Below are 21,244 nucleotides of genomic sequence, written 5' to 3'. Positions count from 1 at the left end.
TGAGGAGTTTCACACTCGCCACGGCGTTCTCTTCAGGAGTGGACAGGAGGCAGACACAGGGGACCATGCCCACAAAAACGATGGGTGCGCCCATAGAAACGCACCCATTGATGCCTGCTTGATGTCACATGATGTCAGCGCCCACCCCAAATTCGGCCATCTCCGGCCAGAACAAAAGTCAGTTGCATGTGGGCAGATGTGTATGCGAACGCAACCACTCGCATGCTAGTGAGCGGAATCGGACAGCGGGGACATTCGGTGGAGCGGCGTTTACCTGCACGCTAGGCTGAGAATATATGCAGCCTAGCAAGCAGGTCTGAATTATGCCCTTAATAACACACTATACTATATGTACATAATAGTTCACAACTTGAAAATTAAAATGAGAACAGAATATACTGTACCCATAGTTTGGGCATATTTTCCTGCTTTATATTCTATTACTTATAAAAAATGTTGTAATGGAAATTATATGGATTTTTATGGCTATGGAATGTTGACTCTTTGTGATGAGAAAAGTGATTGATACAGTACTATATAAACTGTGTTATAAACTGGGGGGGAATCTGTGTAATCTGTGTGATCTGTAGAGCGGAATATGACATATTTGACCAGGCACAGCTAGGGAAGCCAATCCCGGAATTCGGATTCCCGGGACTGGCTTTCCTAATGAAAAAAATGCCACCGGGAGCTGTGCGGGCAGGCGGCTTTGAACTGCCTGGGAGCCGGACCGGGGAGAGTTGATGCGCTGCTGGAATCGCGTCTGGGTGCCGGGCGGCTGGTGCCTGGCCGGGGAGCAATGTTCAGTGTGGCTGTAGGCGGAGCAATTGTTCGGCATGCGCAGCGTAACCTCTGTCCATCATGCTGTGCAGAGTTGCAGGCAGGGCATCGGGAGCAGCCCGGACAGCGTCTGAGTGAGTGCTCAGACGCTGCCCAGCATTAGACTGCGCATGCGCATTCTAATCCTGAAATCCCAGTATTGAAATCCCAGTGTTTTGGGGGCAAATTCCTGGGATCCCGCCGATCCCAATCTCGGGATTGGCCACCCTAGACACAGCCATTTCTTACAGTTCTCGTACCCTAATAGATCGTTTTAAGTAAGTTGAGCCATGATTACAGAGTTTACAGTCAAGTCAGTGGTTCTCTTAGTTATTCAGATCCTGAGTCTCATCCAAGCCAGAGAGCGACTATACATAGCATTTCTATCGCAGGCAACATACAGGATGCAGCTTAGAGCAGTTCCAAACAAACTCAGATGCATGAAAGACGCTTTGTGGCTGCTGAGTGGGTGCTACTGTCTGTTGCACATAACGGACTTGTGTCATAGTTGTGTTGCCAGTCGCCACCTATTCAGTGTTGTACATTTGGATTGTCCACCCCATTTTTTCCATCTAGCACGACGTGGCGTTAGTCCCCACATTGCATGTGATTCTAATCAGACCCTACTTGTAGAAGCCTTTTCTCAAATACATTCAGAAAAAAAGCTAGAGAGAACAGAGAGCTTCATGCTGATGGGATGGACATTAATCTTACTTTTCGCTTTGCTAGGCATCAGAGGATGATACCACGTTATTTCACCCTTGGCCTAGTATGGATGTTCAAAGCTGTTCACTGCATGGCCCAGATAATCCCCAAGGTAGGTAATGAATTAGTAAAGATACTTAATAAAATCACCTACATCTGTCCGATATTGTCACATTTATATGTTCTATTATGCATGAACAAAATCTCAGTTAACAGTACGCTGTACGGCCAGTTCTCTCCTGAAGCTACTGTATGTTATATATTAGTGTCAAGTCTCAGCTGACACATAACACATATATATAATATACCATAAATATGTGTTAAATCTCAGCTGACACATAACACACACACATTTATATATATATATATATATATATATATATATATATATATATAAAACACTGAGGGGTATATTTATTTGGTCGATGTTGATCGATTTTTTTTTTTATTGATTGCTCAAAATTTATCTTAATTGATGTTTGGCTTTCAGGACTATAACACACATATACAAACATTTAAAAATGAATATAAAAATGTTGTTGTGTGTATAAGCCCTGGAAGCCCATCATTAATAACAAAAGATTTTTATCGATCTGAAGGCGATTAATATCGACCAGAAAATGGCCAACTAAAATCGACCAGCAGCAAATATACCCCTAATACCCCTATCCCACAGAAAACCAAATTACCGGGTGCCGCAGTTCTACCCTGTAATTTGCCGAATAACACAGGTCCTTTTTTTTGTGTGAAAGAGTCAACCCAGGTCATAAATCCTTGGAATTTACCAGTATCAAGAATCTGGGATTTACGACCCGGGTTGACCCTTTCACACAGAAAAAGGACCCGTGATATTCAGCAAATTACCGGGTTGAAATTTTCAACCCGGTAATTTGCTGTTCAGTGTGAAAGGGGGTCAGGCTGCTTCCGGCACAATGACCCAGCACTCTCAATGTCGGGAAATTGCCAGGTTGTATTGGTGCCTGATTAGAGTAGAATGAGAGTTGTAACCTAAAATAAAAATTTTATTTGGAGAATTTTTTTTTACCATCAGTATATTTCTATTTGATTTCATTTAAAAGGTGACAGTGTTGTTCTGTAGCAGCCTTTACTGACCCATAACCTACAGATGTGTCTAGCCTCAATATGCCATGCTTGGTACAAATGAGCTGTCCTGTGCAACTCTGCTAGTATCCGGCATCAATTTTCTTTTTGTATGAAGTTGCACCCTGACTCCTCATTGGTTGCAACACAATGTGGCTAGGATGAGCCAGGAAACTGCAATGATTAATGATTGTTATAAGACACTTGTATACTGCGTGAGTCTGCCTACGGAGTGGAACAGAATTCTATATTGGAATCAATATAAGAGAGACTGTGGGGCAAATTTATTAAGCTCAGTGAAGTGATAAAGTGTCTGGTTTTTATCACCGGCCAATCAGCTCTTACCTGTCATTTTTCAAACCAAGCCTGTAACTTCACAGTTAGAAGCTGATTGGCCGGTGATAAAAAAACAGACACTTTATCACTTCACCGAGCTTAATTAATTTCCATTAAAAAAAAACGCACAGTGATTGCAGAGTGTCAAAGGACTTTAGCGCAAAGAAAGACTGTTTATTGCGACTGCAGCAATTATTTTGGGGGCACATCTGTATGACACACACAACAATTTAGGATGACACCCCCTCCCTAACAGCTGCAGTGCCAGTACCTATAGATAACACCTCTTTGCTCTAGTGCAGGCATTTCCAAACTGTGGCCCTCCAGCTGTTGTGAAGCTACACATCCCAGCATGCCTTGCCATAGTTTTAGCATTCTCCAATAGCAAAGCAAGGTATGATGGGACTTGTAGTTTCACAACAGCTGGAGGGACATAGTTTGAACATGCCTGCTCTATTGGCAGCAATAACTTTAATATAGTATCTTTCTCATTGTAAAGCATACAGTTTGTAATTAGTGCCAGATGTTTTATGGTCCAAAACAATATTCCTATGTCCATCTCTTTTCTCTTTGTTCTGGATATAGCATTTTGTCATACAAAAGGTGGTACTTGTTTGTTTTGGATTCAGTACTGAATCCCGGCGGTCGGGATCCCGGCGTTCAGAATCCCGACGCCGGAATCCCGACAGCCGAAATGCCGACAAGGGGGGGACGTGGATCGCCCCCCCTTGCGGGCTCGCTGCGCTCGCCACGCAGGGGGCCCGGTGCCTCGCTACGCTCGACACACTAATTTATTCTCCCTCCAGGGGTGTCGTGGACACCCACGGAGGGAGAATATGTCGGTATTTCGGCGGTCGGGATTCCGGCCTCGGGATTCTGAACGCCGGGATCCCGACCGCCGGGATATTAACTGCATCCCGTTTGTTTTATATAGGACATGAGAACCTTTGTCAAAAGCTCTGTACACATGGGATGATTTCTGTTTAGACTGCACACTGAGCAATGTAGGCTAGGGAAATCTCCCTTGAGCTAACGCAGTGTTCTTTGTGCACATGCAGGAGATCTACTGTATCTAGATCTTGACTGCATGTGATAAAGATGCGGTGTACACATGAGGCAATGTGTGCTTAATTTCTCAATGATCTAGGGGTCCTCCAACTATTTTGCTCTAGGACCCCATCAGACAATAAAAATAATGACAGGTCCGCAGAAAGTTACTGCAGAAGGTCATCACACCACATGTGTAGTCTGCAGACAGCACACACATGGCAGCATTGTGGGGGCACAGAGTGATGGGAGGAGTCTAATATACCATAACCCATCACATCACACGTGTAGTCAGCAGACAGCACATACATGGCAGCATTGTGGAGGCACACAATAATGGGAGGAGTCTGATATACCATAACCCATCACATCACAAGTGTAGTCAGAAGACAGCACATACATGGCAGCATTGTGGGGGCACAGAGTGATGGGAGGAGTCTAATATACCATAACCCATCACATCACATGTGTAGTCAGCAGACAGCACATACATGGCAGCATTGTGGGGGCACAGAGTGATGGGAGGAGTCTAATATACCATAACCCATCATATCACATGTGTAATCAGCAGAAAGCACATACATGGCAGCATTGTGGAGGCACACAATGATGGGAGGAGTCTGATATACCATAACCCATCACATCACATGTGTAGTCAGCAGACAGCACATACAGGGCAGCATTGTGGAGGCACAGAGTGATGGGAGGAGTCTAAAATACCATAACCCATCATATCACATGTGTAATCAGCAGACAGCACATACATGGCAGCATTGTGGAGGCACACAATGATGGGAGGAGTCTGATATACCATAACCCATCACATCACATGTGTAGTCAGCAGACAGCACATACATGGCAGCATTGTGGAGGCACACAATGATGGGAGGAGTCTAAAGGCCCCCATACACTAGCCGATTTTGGTCAGATTTAGGCCAGATCAGTCGGATCTGGCCTAAATCGGACCAAAATCGGCTAGTTTTGATGTCCCCTCAGATCCGATGCGCGGTCCCGTGCGCATCGGATCTGCGTCGGGTGGTCGGACCTGCTGCACGTCCGACCACCCGACTTGGGACCTAGTGGGGCGGTGCGGCGGTGGAGGGAGCAGGGGGGGCTGGGGACGCTGCGAGGGACACAGGCGGCATAGAGCCGGGCGGGGGGAGCCGGGAGCTGTCAGCACTGAATAAAAAAAATAAAAGCCCATACAATGAATGGGCGGCCTGTGATTGGCTGAGCGCTCTCTCAGCCAGTCAGCAATTGGCTGAGAGAGCGCTCAGCCAATCACAGACTGCCCATTCATTGTATACAGTAGGCTTTTTTTTCTAGCACTGACAGCTCCCGGCTCCCTCTTCCCGGCTCTATGCCGCCTGTGTCCCCCGCAGCGTCTGTGTCCCCCGCAGCGTCTGTGTCCCCCGCAGCGTCTGTGTCCCCCGCAGCGTCTGTGTCCCCCGCAGCGTCTGTGTCCCTGCAGCGTCCCCAGCCCCCCTGCTCCCACCAGCAGCCCCCCCCCCCTGCTCCCCGGGTTTTTTACATGTGATAAATCGAGACGATTTATCACATGTAAAAAATGGCACATCAAGTGCCAATCTAATCAAGCTCCCCCGGGGAGCAGCCTGGGAAGCTCAGGGGGAAGTCGGGGGCGACTTGTCCTAAGTCGCCCTAGTGTATGGGGGCCTTAACATAACAGACAATTCAACAGATTTATCAGACTCCTTGAATCACTGACTGAGATTAGAAAAGTCATCAGCCTGATGGTCAGCAACATGGAGTCACGACCCCATGCTGAGAAGGTCGGGACCCACTTTGGGGTCAGGACCCACAGTTTGAAAACCGCTGATCTAGACAGAGCGCTTAGAAAAGTGCCAAAAATTGCCACGTGTGTGTGTGTGTGTGCACCTTAAACTATTAATGCAAAAAATGTATTGCTTGTGGTTTGGAAAACGTAATAATTTCTCCAGATGTAAAGACAGCTTCTCAGGGAGAGATGTATCAAACTTTCTAAAGAGGACAAGTAGTGGTGTTTGTACCACTCACTGTTGACTATCTAGTCTACACCTGCATGTATGGAGTAGGGGGCGGGTGATGTCCCTACCACCGTGGCACTGCCGATACAGTTCATAATATTGGTGGGGCCAGGAATCGCCCAGTGTGTTTCCCTTATTAGTGTGGAAAAATACCAGTGCTTCCAGGGACAGTCCAAATGGGAGACTCTTCATTAAAATGTGTGCAGATCTAGATACATTGCCCCCAAGCCAAATAATATTTAATAATGTAATAATACTTCTCTGGTCCAGTGGGGAAGTTGCCCATTACAACCAATCAGCTTTGAGGAAGCATCATATAGAATGTCCTTGGCCCGATCTCCTGGTTACATGTTAGTCGTATCGTTCATTCTCTCAACATACTCATCAATCTAGAACAAAAAAGGAAATGATTTGATTTTAGTATTAACGGTAACAATAAATGTAACAATGTGCACAGGAAATCCTTGAAAGATGGAAATAGTGGTGTTATTGTCTTCCGCCCCAATATGAGATATATAGGGCCTGATGCAGCATGGATCATATATTCGTTGGTCAGTACTATTTTTCTGGAAAAATAGGTCCAGCAACTCCAGGTCTGGGGATGGATTGAGTAAATAAAATAAAAAAAATATATATATATAGAGAGAGAGATAAAGAGAGAGAGAGATAGAGATAGAGGTATATATTGTACATAGAAACTTAGGCAATCACAGGTGACTTTAAAATAAAACTTATCTTATGGAAAGTACATTTTTGCCCAGAACAGGTTCAGGAACCCAGATGATGTCATATTTAATTGGAGCAGGGGTAGGGAACCTCAGGCCCGGGGGCCGTGTGCGGCCCTCGTAACCTGTCTGAGTGGCCCAATCACCCGCCTGGTGGCTTTGCCGGGAGTCAAGTAGAGGGGAATTCTTGTGAGAGGTCGGTAGTTCTTGCGAGATTCCTCTTAATCAACAGCAGCCGGAGACTGTCAGTCCTATTCAGTGGCAGCCGCCGGAGCGTGGGAAGGCTGCAGCAGGACAATTTGTACTGTAAGAGAAACTTTTACATATGGCCGCGAAGGATTTTTCCCCCATACAAACGTTCCCCACCCAAGAATTAGAGGTTCAGGAACTGAGGGGCGGATTTATTAAGCGCGGTGAAGTAATAACTTCACCGCTCCTAACTGTGAAGTTACAGGCTTGGTTTGAAAAATGACAGTTATGAGCTGATTGGCTGGTGATAAAGTCCAGACACTTTTACTTTATCACTTCACCAAGCTTAATAAATCTACCCCTGAGTTCCTGCTGGTTCCTGCTGAAAAATAGCACTGGCGTTAGCATATGCAATCCATAGCAATGTAAACCTCCTGCCTGTATTTGCGATTGCTTAAAACTAGGATTGCATGGAAGTTTTAGATGAATACCTTTGCGACAGCCGGCCTCAGTAAGTATAACCTTACTCAAGCTGCCTGTCGTGGGGAGGACTGCAAGGCCAAGGAAACTGCGTCTCACTCCCGGATAAAAAATGGAGGGCCCGTTTCCGCCCTCGACAGCAGCCCCTGTCCCTTTCTCCAAATGCCTCTGCCTGTCAGTTTGGATAAGGTGTTAGCAAAATTGTCATGCGAGCGCAGGGCCTGTACTGCACATTCACGGAACGGGTAGAATGTGTGCACAGATTATCTACCAGAAACAGGGCCGCCGACAGGGGGGTGCCATGGGTACAACTGTCCCGGGCCCCGGCCTCTGGAGGGGCCCGGGCAGCTGCCCACAGTGGCACAGCACCACCCCCTGCACCCGCACAATGCATCTACCCCCCCTGGGCACCCCCCCCGGCCAGGCACTCACTGCACAGTGCAGCTTGCAGAGCGCCGAGCCTAGAATGCCGACTGTTGGAGGAGGGAGAAGATGCTGCGCCGCCACTGCTGGAGGGAGATGTTGGTAAGTAATACTAATTGGGGGGCGTAGGGGGAGGCGGGTTGCTGGTGCGTGGGGGGGTGCCGGCGTGTGTGGGGGGCTGAAGGTCAGTCCCGGGCCCCAACATTACTAGTGGCGGCCCTGACCAGAAATCTCGGCCTGTCCAATCATTTATAAATCAGGCGCATATTCCCAAAGTCCCAATAGTGGAAGAAGGATGAGATATATATCTGATCATTTCAGCATCTCCTCCTACTAATAGTCTAATATTCCAGTTTGCATTTTACATTATACAAGGGGTATACACACCAAAAGTCGACGTGCATCGACCACTGGAGGACAACATCTGAAATAGGTCGACAAGGATGGAAGGTTGCCACAAGAATTAGATCAACAATGGCTAGGTCGACATGGGGTTATTCACTTTTTTTTAGCCAACACGTGCGGACAGGCTGTATTTCATGATCTACCATCCACTAGGGCATGGAGGGAGAATAGAATAGTGCCCGTACACTTTGACGGTGTCCATGGCGACATTCGGGGGGAAAAAACGTAAAAGAACCTAGCCATTGGACCTAATGCTTGTGTCGACCTTCTCCAGGTCGACCAGTTTCAGTGTGTCAACCTAAGCCATGTTGACCTTCAGTGGTCGATCCAATGCATGTCCACCTAAAGTAGGTCGACCCAATGACCCATACCCAGACAGGGTGATCTATAATCAAAGGAAGTAATGCATTATAATTACAAGCATTAGATCAACACCACTATGTCGAAATGCATGGCACGGGGTCATTAGGCGACACAATCTTTCGGTCAACATGGGGAGGGTTGACAGTCAAAAAGTCGACATGGGGTTTTTCACTTTTTTTTTGAGCTGACATGTGCCGACAGGAGGTATTTCATGCCCTACCAGCCCGAAGCATGGCGTGCAGTGCACTTTTTTAGTGTCCACATCGACTGTGTGGACATTCGAGTAAAAAAAAATAGAAAAAACCCATGCCGACCTTTTGACTGTCGACCTTCCCCATGTTGCCCTAATGATTGTGTCAACCTAATGACCCTGTTGACATAACCCCCATTTCAACCTTCAGTCATGTCGACCTTCATGCATGTCGACTTAGTAGTGTTGACCTTATGCTTGTCGACCTTGTCTATCCAATGATCCATCCCCAGATGTACAGTTATCTGGGATATAGATTGCTCTGTCTGTATCCATCACTTACTCTGATTGGTTACATTCCTTTATTTCACAAGCATCGACGTTTGTAAGAGCCTAATTCAGACCTGTTAGCAAAGGTGCAGTTGTTGCAGATGGAAAACTCATGCTGCACTGCAGGTGGGGCAGATGTAACATGGGAAGAGAGAGTTAGATTTACATCTCCCCCACTTGCAGTGCCGCATGGTTTTGCTGTATTGCGATCAGGTCTGAATAGGGCCCTAAGTCTGGCTTGCTTTACACTGACTGCGCGGTCGCTTTACATTTTCACCTCTAACCCGCCAGGAAGTGAACAAAAGCCGCCTCTTGGTAATAAAGTGCATAGTCTTCCATTCTACGCAAAGTCCATCTCCTAGAGTCTTGCAGACTTGGGCCAGCACATTATCTAACCTTGTGATTGCACATACTGAGCCACCTGGCAGTAATACCATGTATGCATTGCGTTTCAGCAATTGAATCAGATGATCGTATTGAGGAGTTCAGCCTGAAAGCTGCACTGTATGAGCTGCTGTTCAGCATTTATGCAGATAAGAGAGACTGGGAATCAGGCCTGAAAGTGCTGGATGAAGCCATAAACATTTTACCACGTACCAGGCACAGACTGTAAGTATTCACATTTGTTGGACATAGTACTGTATGTACATATTGTATTGTTATTGTAGTGTAGTGCATGATACATTATTAAAGGGTCATTTCACAGAACACTGAGATGGAAAGTTTACTCATCTGAGACATGGTGGTCAGGTGTAATACAGTCTGCAGGGCCATCAGATGCACTCTTAAGCTGGCCATACATGTACATCAGAAAGATCGATCTTAAGATCGATTGCGCTCATGATTGTGTACAAATTCCATTGAAATCCCCGGCAGTCCTTGGTAGTTTTTGGACACACAATCTACTCACAATCCATCATATAATCAGTCATACAATCCATCTGCTGCATGATTGTGTACATAAGATGTGCACACAATCTGCATACAATCCATCTTACAATCAGTCATACAATCCATCTGCTGCATGATTGTATGATTGTGTGCACAAGTTGTGCACACAATCTGCATACAATCTATCTTACAATCAATTGAGATTGTATGATTGGGTACAATATCTTTCTGATGTATGGCCACCTTTACTTCCTACCTGCTCCAACTGCACTTCCAGAACCATATTATCCTTCTTGGATTATTATTATTACTATTATATTTTATTTATACTGGGCTGGCGGTGGCGACACACGGCACTGCAAATCGTCATCATTAGGGGATGTACACACTGAGCAATTTGTGCTTAATTACTAAGTGATCTGGACAGCTCGCTTAAGCATTGTACACAACGGGGCAACAGCAGCAGTGTGCTGAGCGATCTAGTTAAGCACTGCACAGATCGCTCAGCACACAGCACTGCACCAGCGATGTGTTCTGAGCGATTGGTCATGGCCAGTGTTCTCAATTGAGAGAACACAGGTGATGACTAGATTTATGCTGCATACAGAATAAATCTAGTCAGGTGATAGCGACGTACGGGGCCGCATATTGCCATCGCCGGGGGGCTTTATTTCTTAGCGATCTAGTCAGATTGCTTATAAATGGGGCTGTAATTACCCTGTGTGCATGGCCCATTAGAGAATAGCCAAAAATCACCCAGTGCGTGTACCCCTTTACAGAACAGGACAATGTAGGACAAATATATGGTATATACACATTGGTGCAAAGGTGGACATTTACATAGACATCAGAGTGGCAGAAACCAAGGTCTTGGTGTTTGCAGTAGAAAATGGTATAAGAGGGGAAGCATATGAGGGTAGTGGGCCCTGCTCATGAGAGCTTATGTTCTAAAGTGGAGGGGCAGACAGACAGGGGTGACCTATGTGGGTCACACCTCTGCATGCAGCTGCTGGGAGCTGTAGTTTTCCAGTTATCCACAAAACTACAGCTCTTACTGAATTACAGCCAATTTTCTTTGGCCCTTGTTCTGGTTCACTCGCAAAAGGCAAATTCCTTCTCAAATGGACAAAACCATGTGCACTGCAGGTAGGGCAGATGTAACATGTGCAGAGAGAGTTAGATTTGGGTGAGTTATTTTGTTTCTGTGCAGAGAAAATACTGTCACTTAGATTTGGGTGGGGTTTTACTTCAAAGTGAGATCTACAGTATATTGCAGTGTAAAAATAAAACAGACAGTATTTTCTCTGCACAGAAACAAAATAACTCACCCAAATCTAACTCGCTTCGCATGTTACATCTGCCCACCTGCAGTGCACATGGTTTTTCCATTTGAGAAGGAATTTGCCTTTGCGAGTGAACCAGAATAACCCCCATTATGTAAGATTCTGACCCCATTTACCTTGAATAATATGAAACAAAGGGATGTCAGTTAGAGGCACATGTGTCCAACCTTTATTTGTGAATTACATAATCATGACTATGGAATTTTTTTCAATTAATTATATCACTTATTAATTAATGCCCTGTATTGTGTCACATTGCGGTGAATGAATAGATGCCTTATTAGTGGCTCAGTGTGTACATGCCACAGAAGGATACTGTACATGTTTTTCTTTTAATTAATAGTCTTCCATTCATTGAACCAGATCTGAAACTCATTTAGTTTCTCATTTGTTTCCCAACACCTTTGTTGGCAGAAACTGATTTTATATCTCAGACAGGAGGACAAACAATGATCTCTGGAAGTGGGTAAGCCCTTGGCACGCGCTATAGAGACACAAGCAATGCATCTTTCATCAGGAGCTCGGTTCCAGAAGACAGCGAACCAATGAACCACATCAATCTCTTGCTAGATGTTATCACTTTTTTTTTTTTGGCGAGACCAGATAATAATTTATTTCAGTATTTGGTCTATTCACATTCATTTGTATGTATCTTATATAATAATCATATGTTTTGCATTTGCAGAGTCATTATCAAACACCGTGTTCTGGTGAAGGCACGGCTGGGCCATAACTTTTTTTTGGACATTCAGAAGTTTAAGGACGAAAGCGAAGATTATGTGTCATACATTTGGCGTCATGTTGCTCTTACCGTCACTAACACCCGTGAACAGTTAGCATGTTATCTGAATGCAATTGATGCTTTGCAGGTCTGTGAACTAGGGCTTCCCATTGTTTGTTTATGAAGACTAGGGTGGTATTCAATATGGGCCAATATTTCTCGACAGGGGAAATATCGGCACGCACCTCACCAATTCAATGCAGTCGTTATTGACTGCATTGAAGGCTGTCAGATCTGCTCTTTTTTTTAAAGTTGGATTTGTTTTTTCGGAAACGGCTATGGACTGTGGCATTCATGGATGTTTTTTGTCAATCTGCGGCCGTTTTTCGCTAATCCACCAACTTTCCGACACTTACAGCCGAAATATTGAATTCCGACTGTCGAGTTACTGTCGGTCCAGATGAAAACGGCCCAGGAGTCTGACCCTTAATATACTTATTATATTTAAATATTTGGCAAGAGCAGTATCAAAGCTTAGATCGAAATTAATTGGAGAGAGACAAAGTACCAAACAATGAGCTTCTAACTGTCATGTTACAGACTGTGTTTAAAATAATTACACTTAGGGGTTGATTGGTTGGTACTTTTGGCCAGATGTATCAAGCTCCAAAAAGTGATCAAGTGGAGAGTGATAAACAACCAGCCAATCGGCTCCTACCATGTTACAGGCTGGATTTGATAAATGACAGACAGGAGCTGATCGGCTGGTTATCACTTTCCACTTGATCACTTTTTGAAGCTTGATACATCTGGCCCTTTATTTCTTAATATTACTAATGCTGGGTACACACGAGGCTGATGTAACGGCATTCTAATTGATCAACCAACCTATCTAACAATTTGTAATTGCATACATACTAATTTGCAGCCCGTAGTTTTGTGCCTGACATCACAACTGTGCACTACCAGTTGTGATGTCAGTTACCGGCAGCCTCAGTAGCAAGTGTACAGTACACACAGCACAATGCACCAATATTTCTGCATATATATCAGCAAAGCTGCAGGGCCTATGCGGTATGTCAGTGAACAATCGTACACCGACATATTGGTGGTACACAACTGCCACCGCGCCCACAATATATCATCCATTCATACTGTAATATATACTTTATGTATTAGCCAATTTTTTTATACTATTTTATGATTCTATGTTAAGAAATATGAATATATTTTTCCAGACTTCATTATGTAAAATAAATTAGACTTATTCTTTATATATTAATTATAGAAACCTGAACATGACTGGCAGAAAGTTGAATACCTGCTGGAGTTGGCAGAGTGGTTGTATTGCAGACAGTTTCCTCTATGTGATGCTATGAACCAGCTGGATTGGGCAGTAGATATTTTGCTCAATATGAAGCTCACACACAGCACGGAGGAAGGTGAGTGTATTGTGGACGTTGCCCCATTTGGCATTCAATAAATCACTCAAACGCCTTATATTTCTCAAATTATTTTCCAAACAGGAAAGAGTCAAAAAACAAAACAGAAGACCAACAAGAAAGCCAGTTACAATAAAGAGCCAGCAAGTGATGACGCTCTAAGTAAGGCAGGAATTGAGGAGCGTCATGGAAGCACTTGCAGCTCAATTGAAGACTTGAGGAACGTGAGACAGCTGGAAGCCTTGGCACGAGCACACACATTAATGGCTACAATTAGTGGCTGCGGTTCACCTAATCATGAGCAATACTGTCTGATGGCATTTGCATATATTATGCGGATTTGGCAGGTATTTTCTTTCCCCAAATTTCACCCTTTTAAATAGACCAACATCTGTAGCTCTGAAATCAAGGCACAATTAGGGAGGATCTCCAACCGAACATGTCCTTGGATCTCCATGGGCTAGCTTATGTTCTAAAGTCAACATAGTCTTTAGGGTCATAACCAGATATGTGCAAGCAGTGCCACCACCTACGTCAGAAGGCAGGGGGCGGTACTGTCACTGAAGATCAGAGCAAATGATAGGACTGCTGTATTAGGCCTATTGTACTCCTTTCTTCCTTGCTGCTACGTTCCATAATAACATTGAGTAGCTGGAGTTTTAAGTACGCTACCAAATATCACTAACACATACCACGTACTCTATGTGAGTTTTGTTAAAATACTGTAAGTACAGCCCGATAAACAAAGGTGGCATAACATTTGCCAGCAAATAAGGTCCTGTCTGCCGTTAGTGAAAATAAAAGTAAACGTTTGTATGGGTTATAGTACACCCTAACTGAAAAAATGCAAAACCATGATGGCTACACCCTTAGATCCACATGTTGATGCCCATACTGTGCAGGGACCATGCTTTCAATTTAGAGCAGCCACACCCACTAATCTCTAAAGTCAGCTATATGTTAGGACTGTATTACACTACATACAGACTTTATACCTTAAGCGTCTTATTGCAAAATGATGATGATAACACAAGATGTTCCATAATAATGGTACACATGTTACATTTTTAAATAGGACTGGAACACACACATTTATTAAGGACTATATTTAATGCATAACCAAGGTACAGAAGTTCATAGCACCATTCTAGGTTTGAATGACATTTCTTAGATTGTCACAACCCTAAAGAGAACATTGTCATATGAGGAAAGTTACTAAGATGGGAGTTCTGTTTCATATGGGATGTTGCTATGGACAACCAATCAGAAATTACTTCTTATTTATTTAGGGTACTTGTTTCCTAGCACGGCGCCCATCGCATCGTACACCATAAGCCTTACAATGCGATGCGACGCGATGGTCCCCGATCTTATACAATTTTAAATCGCATACCATCGTATATGGCATGCGATGGGATACAATTTTAAATTGTATAAACACCCTAATGGGTGCTTTCAATGTTAAATGGCCCCCCTATAAGATTATTAATTGTATAAGCACCCTAAACCCGAAGCGTGGCGAGCGGCGGTGGTACGCGTCCTCTGACCTTTTCATACCCCCACCATCCATGTCGGCATGGAGTTGATGTTAGATAGTGTGGCGAGCACAGCTCATCACTGAGCCCGAAGCGTGGCGAGCGGACGCGGAATACATGTAAAGTAAAACGCGTCCCCTCGCGGGGCACGCTGCGCTCGGTGGCTCGCTGCGCTCGCCACACTATATAAAGTCAACTCCACGTCAACGTGGATAGTGGGGGTATGAAAAGGTCGGAGGATGCGTACTGCCGCCCCTCGCCGGCTCGCTGCGTTCGCCACTCTTTGGGTTGGCATTGATATTGGGGGTGGTGTGGGAGTGCATTTAACATTGTAAGCACCCATTAGGGTGCTTATACAATTAAAAATCGTATAGGGGGGCCATTTAACATTGAAAGCACCCATAAGGGTGCTTATACAATTTAAAATCACATTGCATCGCATGCGGCTAAATGGCATGCGGTGCGATACAATGCATAAGATGCCATACGATTGAAAACCGTGGGAGCCGTGCTAGGAAACAAGTACCTTATTTAGCACCTTGTACAAGATAATATATAGCATCTGATTTGTTGCCCATAGAGACATCCCATCTAAAATAGAGCTCCCATCTTAGTGCTCCGACAGGGGTTAGAGTACAAAGAAGCTCCTTGCGGGCTAGCTGCGCTCGTCACGCTGCGGACTTGGTCATGGACCCCCACAAGGGAGAATAGCCCGTCAGTCGGAATCCCCCCTGTCGGAGCACCGGCAGTTGGGATTTTGACGTTGGGATACTGACTGCCAGGATCCCCCCTGTCGGGCAGTCATCTGTCACCCGATGACCACTATCTCCCAGGGAATTGCTGTTCGTCCTCAAAATATTAATGGCCATAACATTACGGATCAATACCTTGGGAGACTAACATTAACTCTTTTGAAGACGGGTGAGTGCCCACGCTTTTATACATGAAAACTAAAATGCATGCCATTATTATGTGACACCCTGTATATGTAATACAGGTTGAGTATCCCTTATCCAAATATCCGTTATCCAAATTATTCCAAAAAACATACATTTTAGAAAGTGAAAAAAAAAATATTATTTTTTTTTTGCTAAAAACTTACTGGGGACATCTGTAACAGCACTACAGAGGACATGATATGTAACTGGCACTACTGGGGCATGATATGTAACTGGCACTACTGAGGACATGAAATGTAACAGGCACTACTGGGGACATTTGTAACAGCACTACAGAGGACATGATATGTAACTGGCACTACTGGGGGCTTGATATGTAACTGGCACTACTGAGGACATGAAATGTAACAGGCACTACTGGGGACATGATATGTAACTGGCACTACTGAGGACATGAAATGTAACAGGCACTACTGAGGACATGATATGTAACGGGCACTACTGGGGGCATGATATGTAACTGGCACTACTGAGGACATGATATGTAACTGGCACTACTGAGGACATGATATGTAACGGGCACTAAATATGTGCAAGACAATGACTGCTTGGCATTCAATTCAGTGCCTGAGATAGTACACACATTTTGTTTCATGTTTTGAAACCTTTTTTTATGCACAAATAAATATATATTTGTGTGTATTTCATGTGTCTGGTGTGTTTGTACAACATAAATGCAAGATGCCTCAAGATACCTCATTGAAATACAAAAATTCTTCTGTTCCCGAGCATTTTGGATAAGGTATAATCAACCTGTATATGTTAAATAAAATACTCTGTATCATGACAATTCAGTTAGACAGCTAATCATTGTATTATATGAAAGACAGTCTTGCCATGGGAAGGTGACTGCCGGGGAAAAAAAATCCCCTTTTTATGAAAAGCTTCCAAATGTGACAGTAAATTATAACTAATATCAATAATGCAGACTGTCCTCATTCATTATTAGCAAAGAGATCTGACTCCTTCCTCTGCCACAGGTGTCATTGCCTGCAGCAGGGACTTTTATTAAGTCATTGCAGAAGAACCCTACACCTATTCAAAATCCACAGTCGGCATCATCTCAAAAAGACAAAAGGAAGAAAGAAATCAGCGAGGTAACTTACTTCTTCCAGAATGGTGAATGTGTCGTAACTTTCAAAATGTAAATTTATGAAGTATAAAAAGAAAGTTCATAGTTCATCCTTAACCTGACCAGTAATTGGAGTTTGTTAAAAAGTCTGGTTCATATAGGGAATTGTAAAGGTCTTCTGTCGGCTCATAGGCAAATTTTGCATTTAAGGTCACGCAGTGGTTGAACTGAAGCACACAGAGGCCCTGTTTCTAGTTGACTTGGTCCCTGGCACGGGAGACCGATGTTTTCTTTCTGCGCATATTCGCATGAGCAGGGCTGCTGTGCGGACGCTTTCGGCTACTTGCATAGTCACCGTGGCGTTCGCACAGGGGAGGGCGTGATGCAGGTGGACAGGGGGCATACGCATGCCTGCCGGGGGCAGGTTGCTGATGTCACAGGATATCAGCCGTCTGCCCAGTTCTCAGACCCAGATGCCGCAAGTCTAATTCAGCCCAGACATGGTGGAAATTATTGGATGGTCGCCCACCATCCAATGATCTTGGCCCTGCATGCTACACTGCGGATGGATGTTTATACAAAACATCCAATTGCAAACCAGCAGGCATGTGCGTACCGTGGCGGGGGTGGGCATTTGCATACCCAGCGGGCAGCATTAGAAGGCTCGCTAAGCAGCAAACTTTCGCTGCTTAGCAAACCAACCAGAATGACCCCCAGTTAGTGATCTTATAAAGCTCTTCCTCTAAAGGTTGCATGCGCCTATGGAAACAGCAGATCGTATGCAGAGAAGTGTTTTTCATCCTATTTGATGAACACTACTGACTTATAGAATACAAGCCAGGAGCTGGACCTTTAGGAGTTAATTGTACAGTTATAGAGTCTCCTCCCCTCGTTATCCCACATCCAGTGGAATTTCAGTTTCAATTAAGTGTCCAGAGCAGGGCCCTAACTGCACAGGATGCAGGGTTCTACAGACAGCGCAGTCATCTGCTTCTCCCTTAGCTGCTCCAGACAGGTACCCAGCAGCCCGTACAGACCGATGCTCCGCCCCCTCTCTGTGCCATAATAACATCATGACGCAATGTTGGACGTCAATGGATGAGCTGGCACAGAGAGCATCTGGGTCCTCGTACCATGCTGGTTCTAAGAGTTGTTCCATTAAGAGCTGGCTGCCTAAGACATCTATTTATATTTTATTTATAAATATATTAATATATATATTAGTTTATATGCTATAGCATTGTCAACAGTTTCCCATGTATGTGTTGATGATTCCAGTGACAGTGGAGGAAGTGGAGAACTGGTCAGCCGGTCACCTCTTTATCCATTCCTGTGTCTTTGGGGAGGGCAATAGAGAAAATTAACTACTTCAGTGAGAGAGGTGGTAATAGTTGTGTCCTTATATAGACAGCGAGGGGCCTGCTGCCATGTCACAGAGGGGAGGTTCTTTCTCAACTTCTGTCACCTCGTCATTGGTTGGCTTTACCTCAAGGAAGAAACCCCCACAGAATCTGACAGGATGGTCCTAACCTTTGCCAGGAAACCGTTACTGGTTGGCAGTTCGCACTCATGTATTTTTACTATTCTACCATCAGATCTGATTTTAAAAAATTTTTTTATTATTATTATTATTACTACGGCTTCTTGTTTCTCCCCAGTTTTGAAAGTTAAACCTTACAATATTAATAGTTGTTTTTTCAATGCAGCCTGCTGTGGTCAAGGAGAAGAACAAGAGGAAGGGACATATAGACACTTTACCTTTAAACGCGGAGGAATGGGCTTGCTTTGACTGTCCTGAGGAAGTTAGAGATGCATTTAAACTTGATACATCTTGCCAAGTCATAAACAGGAGCACCATTGTAAAGCCAGTAAGTTAATCGTTCTCTTTAAACAGCAGGGGGCATGGTATCAGATAGTGTAGGTTGACATGGTCAAAAAGGACAACACAAGCAATAGGTTGACATGGCAACCGTCGATGCATAAAAAGGTCGACATGAGTATTTTTTTTTTGTATTTTTTAAGCTTTTTCATACTATACTTTCCATATGGACTTCAATTAGGAACCGTGTAGTGTGCTAAGCACAGCGGTAGCGGATCACAAAGCCTAGGGAGCCAAGCAGAATACTAATTAGGAGTCCACTTGCTCAGATGTCGACATTGACGCCAAAAACACGTGAATAACTTGTGTTGACCTTTTTAATGTTGACCTATTGCTTGTGTCAACCTTTTTCCAGATCAAGCTTTTTGGGATCGATCTAGAGCAGGGGTCCTCAAACTATTTTGCTCTGGGACCCCATCAAACAATAAAAATAATGACAGGACCCCAGCAAGTTACTGCAGAAGGTCATCACATCACATGTGTAGTCAGCAGACAGCACATACATGGCAGCATTGTGGAGGCACAGTGTGATGGGAGGAGTCTGATATACCATAACCCATCACATCACACGTGTAGTCAGCAGACAGCACATACATGGCAGCATTTTGGAGGCACAGAATGATGGGAGGAGTCTAATATACCATAACCCGTCACATGTGTAGTCAGCAGACAGCACATCATTGTGGAGGCACAGAGTGATGGGAGGAGTCTAATATACCATAGCCCATCACATCACGTGTAGTCAGCAGACAGCACATACATGGCAGCATTGTGGAGGCACAAAATGATGGGAGGAGTCTAAAATAACAGACAATTCAACATACTTTTCAGACTCCTTGAATCACTGACTGAGATTAGAAAAATCAGGAGCGTGATGGTCAGCAACATGGAGTCGCAACCCCATGCTTCTCAGTCGGTACCCACTTTGGGGGTAGGACTCACAGTTTGTTGACCTGATATACATACCCAAGGGCATTGGTCCCTGGGAGTGTGCAGTAATACCATTTGTCCATGAAATAGACCAAATCAGTCAACAGCGTAACCGGGGGTGCAGGCAATACTGGATGACACCATTCGTAGGGGTGAAGTTATCATCACAGTGCAACTTATGGCTTCTGGTCCTCCCATGGTGTGAGCACATAAAACTTTAATTAATTGTATGTTTTGAAAAAAGTAATCTAATGGTGCTGTCCTGCAGAATATGTTGGGGATCTGTCTATAACAGTGGCTGCTGCAGCTCCTGGTAGGGATGGCCATCATTAGTGGCAAAAGTGCAACTGGCCATCGGTAGTGTATTACTATGCACTGGATAACCATCAATGTTTTTAAATATTGATGGTCATCCATTTTCTTTGACTGATTGGCCTGTGGGCCAACCAAAATACAGGAGCAGGGCTTCACGGGTGTCAGGGGCGGAGCTATGCTCCGTGTCCCGGCCCCTTTGGGAAAAAAGCAGAACAAAACTATTCGTTTAAGCTTGACACTGATGGGGAGAAACCATCTCGTTCTCTCCCATCGATGGCAAAACTATTCATCATCGGTCATAAACCTTCAACAGTCGCCCCTTGGCCATGTAATGTATGTTTGAAACCGCTTAGCACATATAAAAATGAATGGGTACTTGTTTCCTAGCACGGCGCCACCGATTTTAATTGTATGCTATCGGGTCGGAAAAATCGGTCGCATCGAATGCGACCAAATCGCATGCAATGCGATGCGACCGATTTGACCGATTTTTTCATTGGACCCAATGTTAAATGGTCCCTGAGACACGATTTTAAATGGGAACCAATGTTAAATGCCCCCCAGACCCCATTTTTAATTGTTTACCCACCCTGATGGGTAATTACTATGTCGAATGCCCCCCCATTGTAAACGCCAGAATCAACGTCAACCCAAAGCGTGGCGAGCGCAGCTAGCCCACGAGGATGGCGAGCGTACGCAGAATATATGTGAAGTAATCCGCGTCCCCTCGCAGGGCTCGTTGCGCTCACAGCGTCCCCTCGCAGGGCTCGCTGCGCTCGCAGCGTCCCCTCGCAGGGCTCGCTGCGCTCGCCACACTATTTAAGATCAACTCCACGCCAACGTGGATAGTGGGGGTATGAAAAGGTGGGAGGACGCATTCCGCCCCCCCCTCGCGGGCTCGCTGCGCTCGCCACGCTTCCTATGTAAAATCAGGTCCATCGCATCGGTCGCATCGCATGCCATTATAATGGCATGCGATGCGACCGATTTTAAAATTGTAAGCTCTTAAAAAGCCCGAAA

At 44.7% G+C, this 21,244-nt stretch overlaps 1 protein-coding gene across 5 annotated transcripts in view; it reads left to right on the top strand.

Annotated features, from left to right (window-relative positions):
- The window catches only part of CFAP46 (cilia and flagella associated protein 46), a 211,128-nt gene that overhangs the window by 81,119 nt on the left and 108,765 nt on the right, over positions 1-21,244 (top strand). For all 5 annotated transcript variants that reach the window (XM_083149297.1, XM_083149298.1, XM_083149295.1 and 2 more), the window contains 7 exons: positions 1,549-1,636; positions 9,593-9,746; positions 12,057-12,240; positions 13,381-13,534; positions 13,619-13,881; positions 17,009-17,125; positions 18,807-18,968. In XM_083149297.1, coding sequence (XP_083005423.1) covers positions 1,549-1,636; positions 9,593-9,746; positions 12,057-12,240; positions 13,381-13,534; positions 13,619-13,881; positions 17,009-17,125; positions 18,807-18,968 — 1,122 coding nt within the window. The remainder of the gene's footprint in view (positions 1-1,548; positions 1,637-9,592; positions 9,747-12,056; positions 12,241-13,380; positions 13,535-13,618; positions 13,882-17,008; positions 17,126-18,806; positions 18,969-21,244) is intronic.

Source organism: Crinia signifera, chromosome 6, assembly GCF_055691185.1.
Source record: "Crinia signifera chromosome 6, ASM5569118v1, whole genome shotgun sequence".
Classification (NCBI taxonomy): domain Eukaryota; kingdom Metazoa; phylum Chordata; class Amphibia; order Anura; family Myobatrachidae; genus Crinia; species Crinia signifera.
This window is presented reverse-complemented; position numbering and strand designations above follow the sequence as displayed.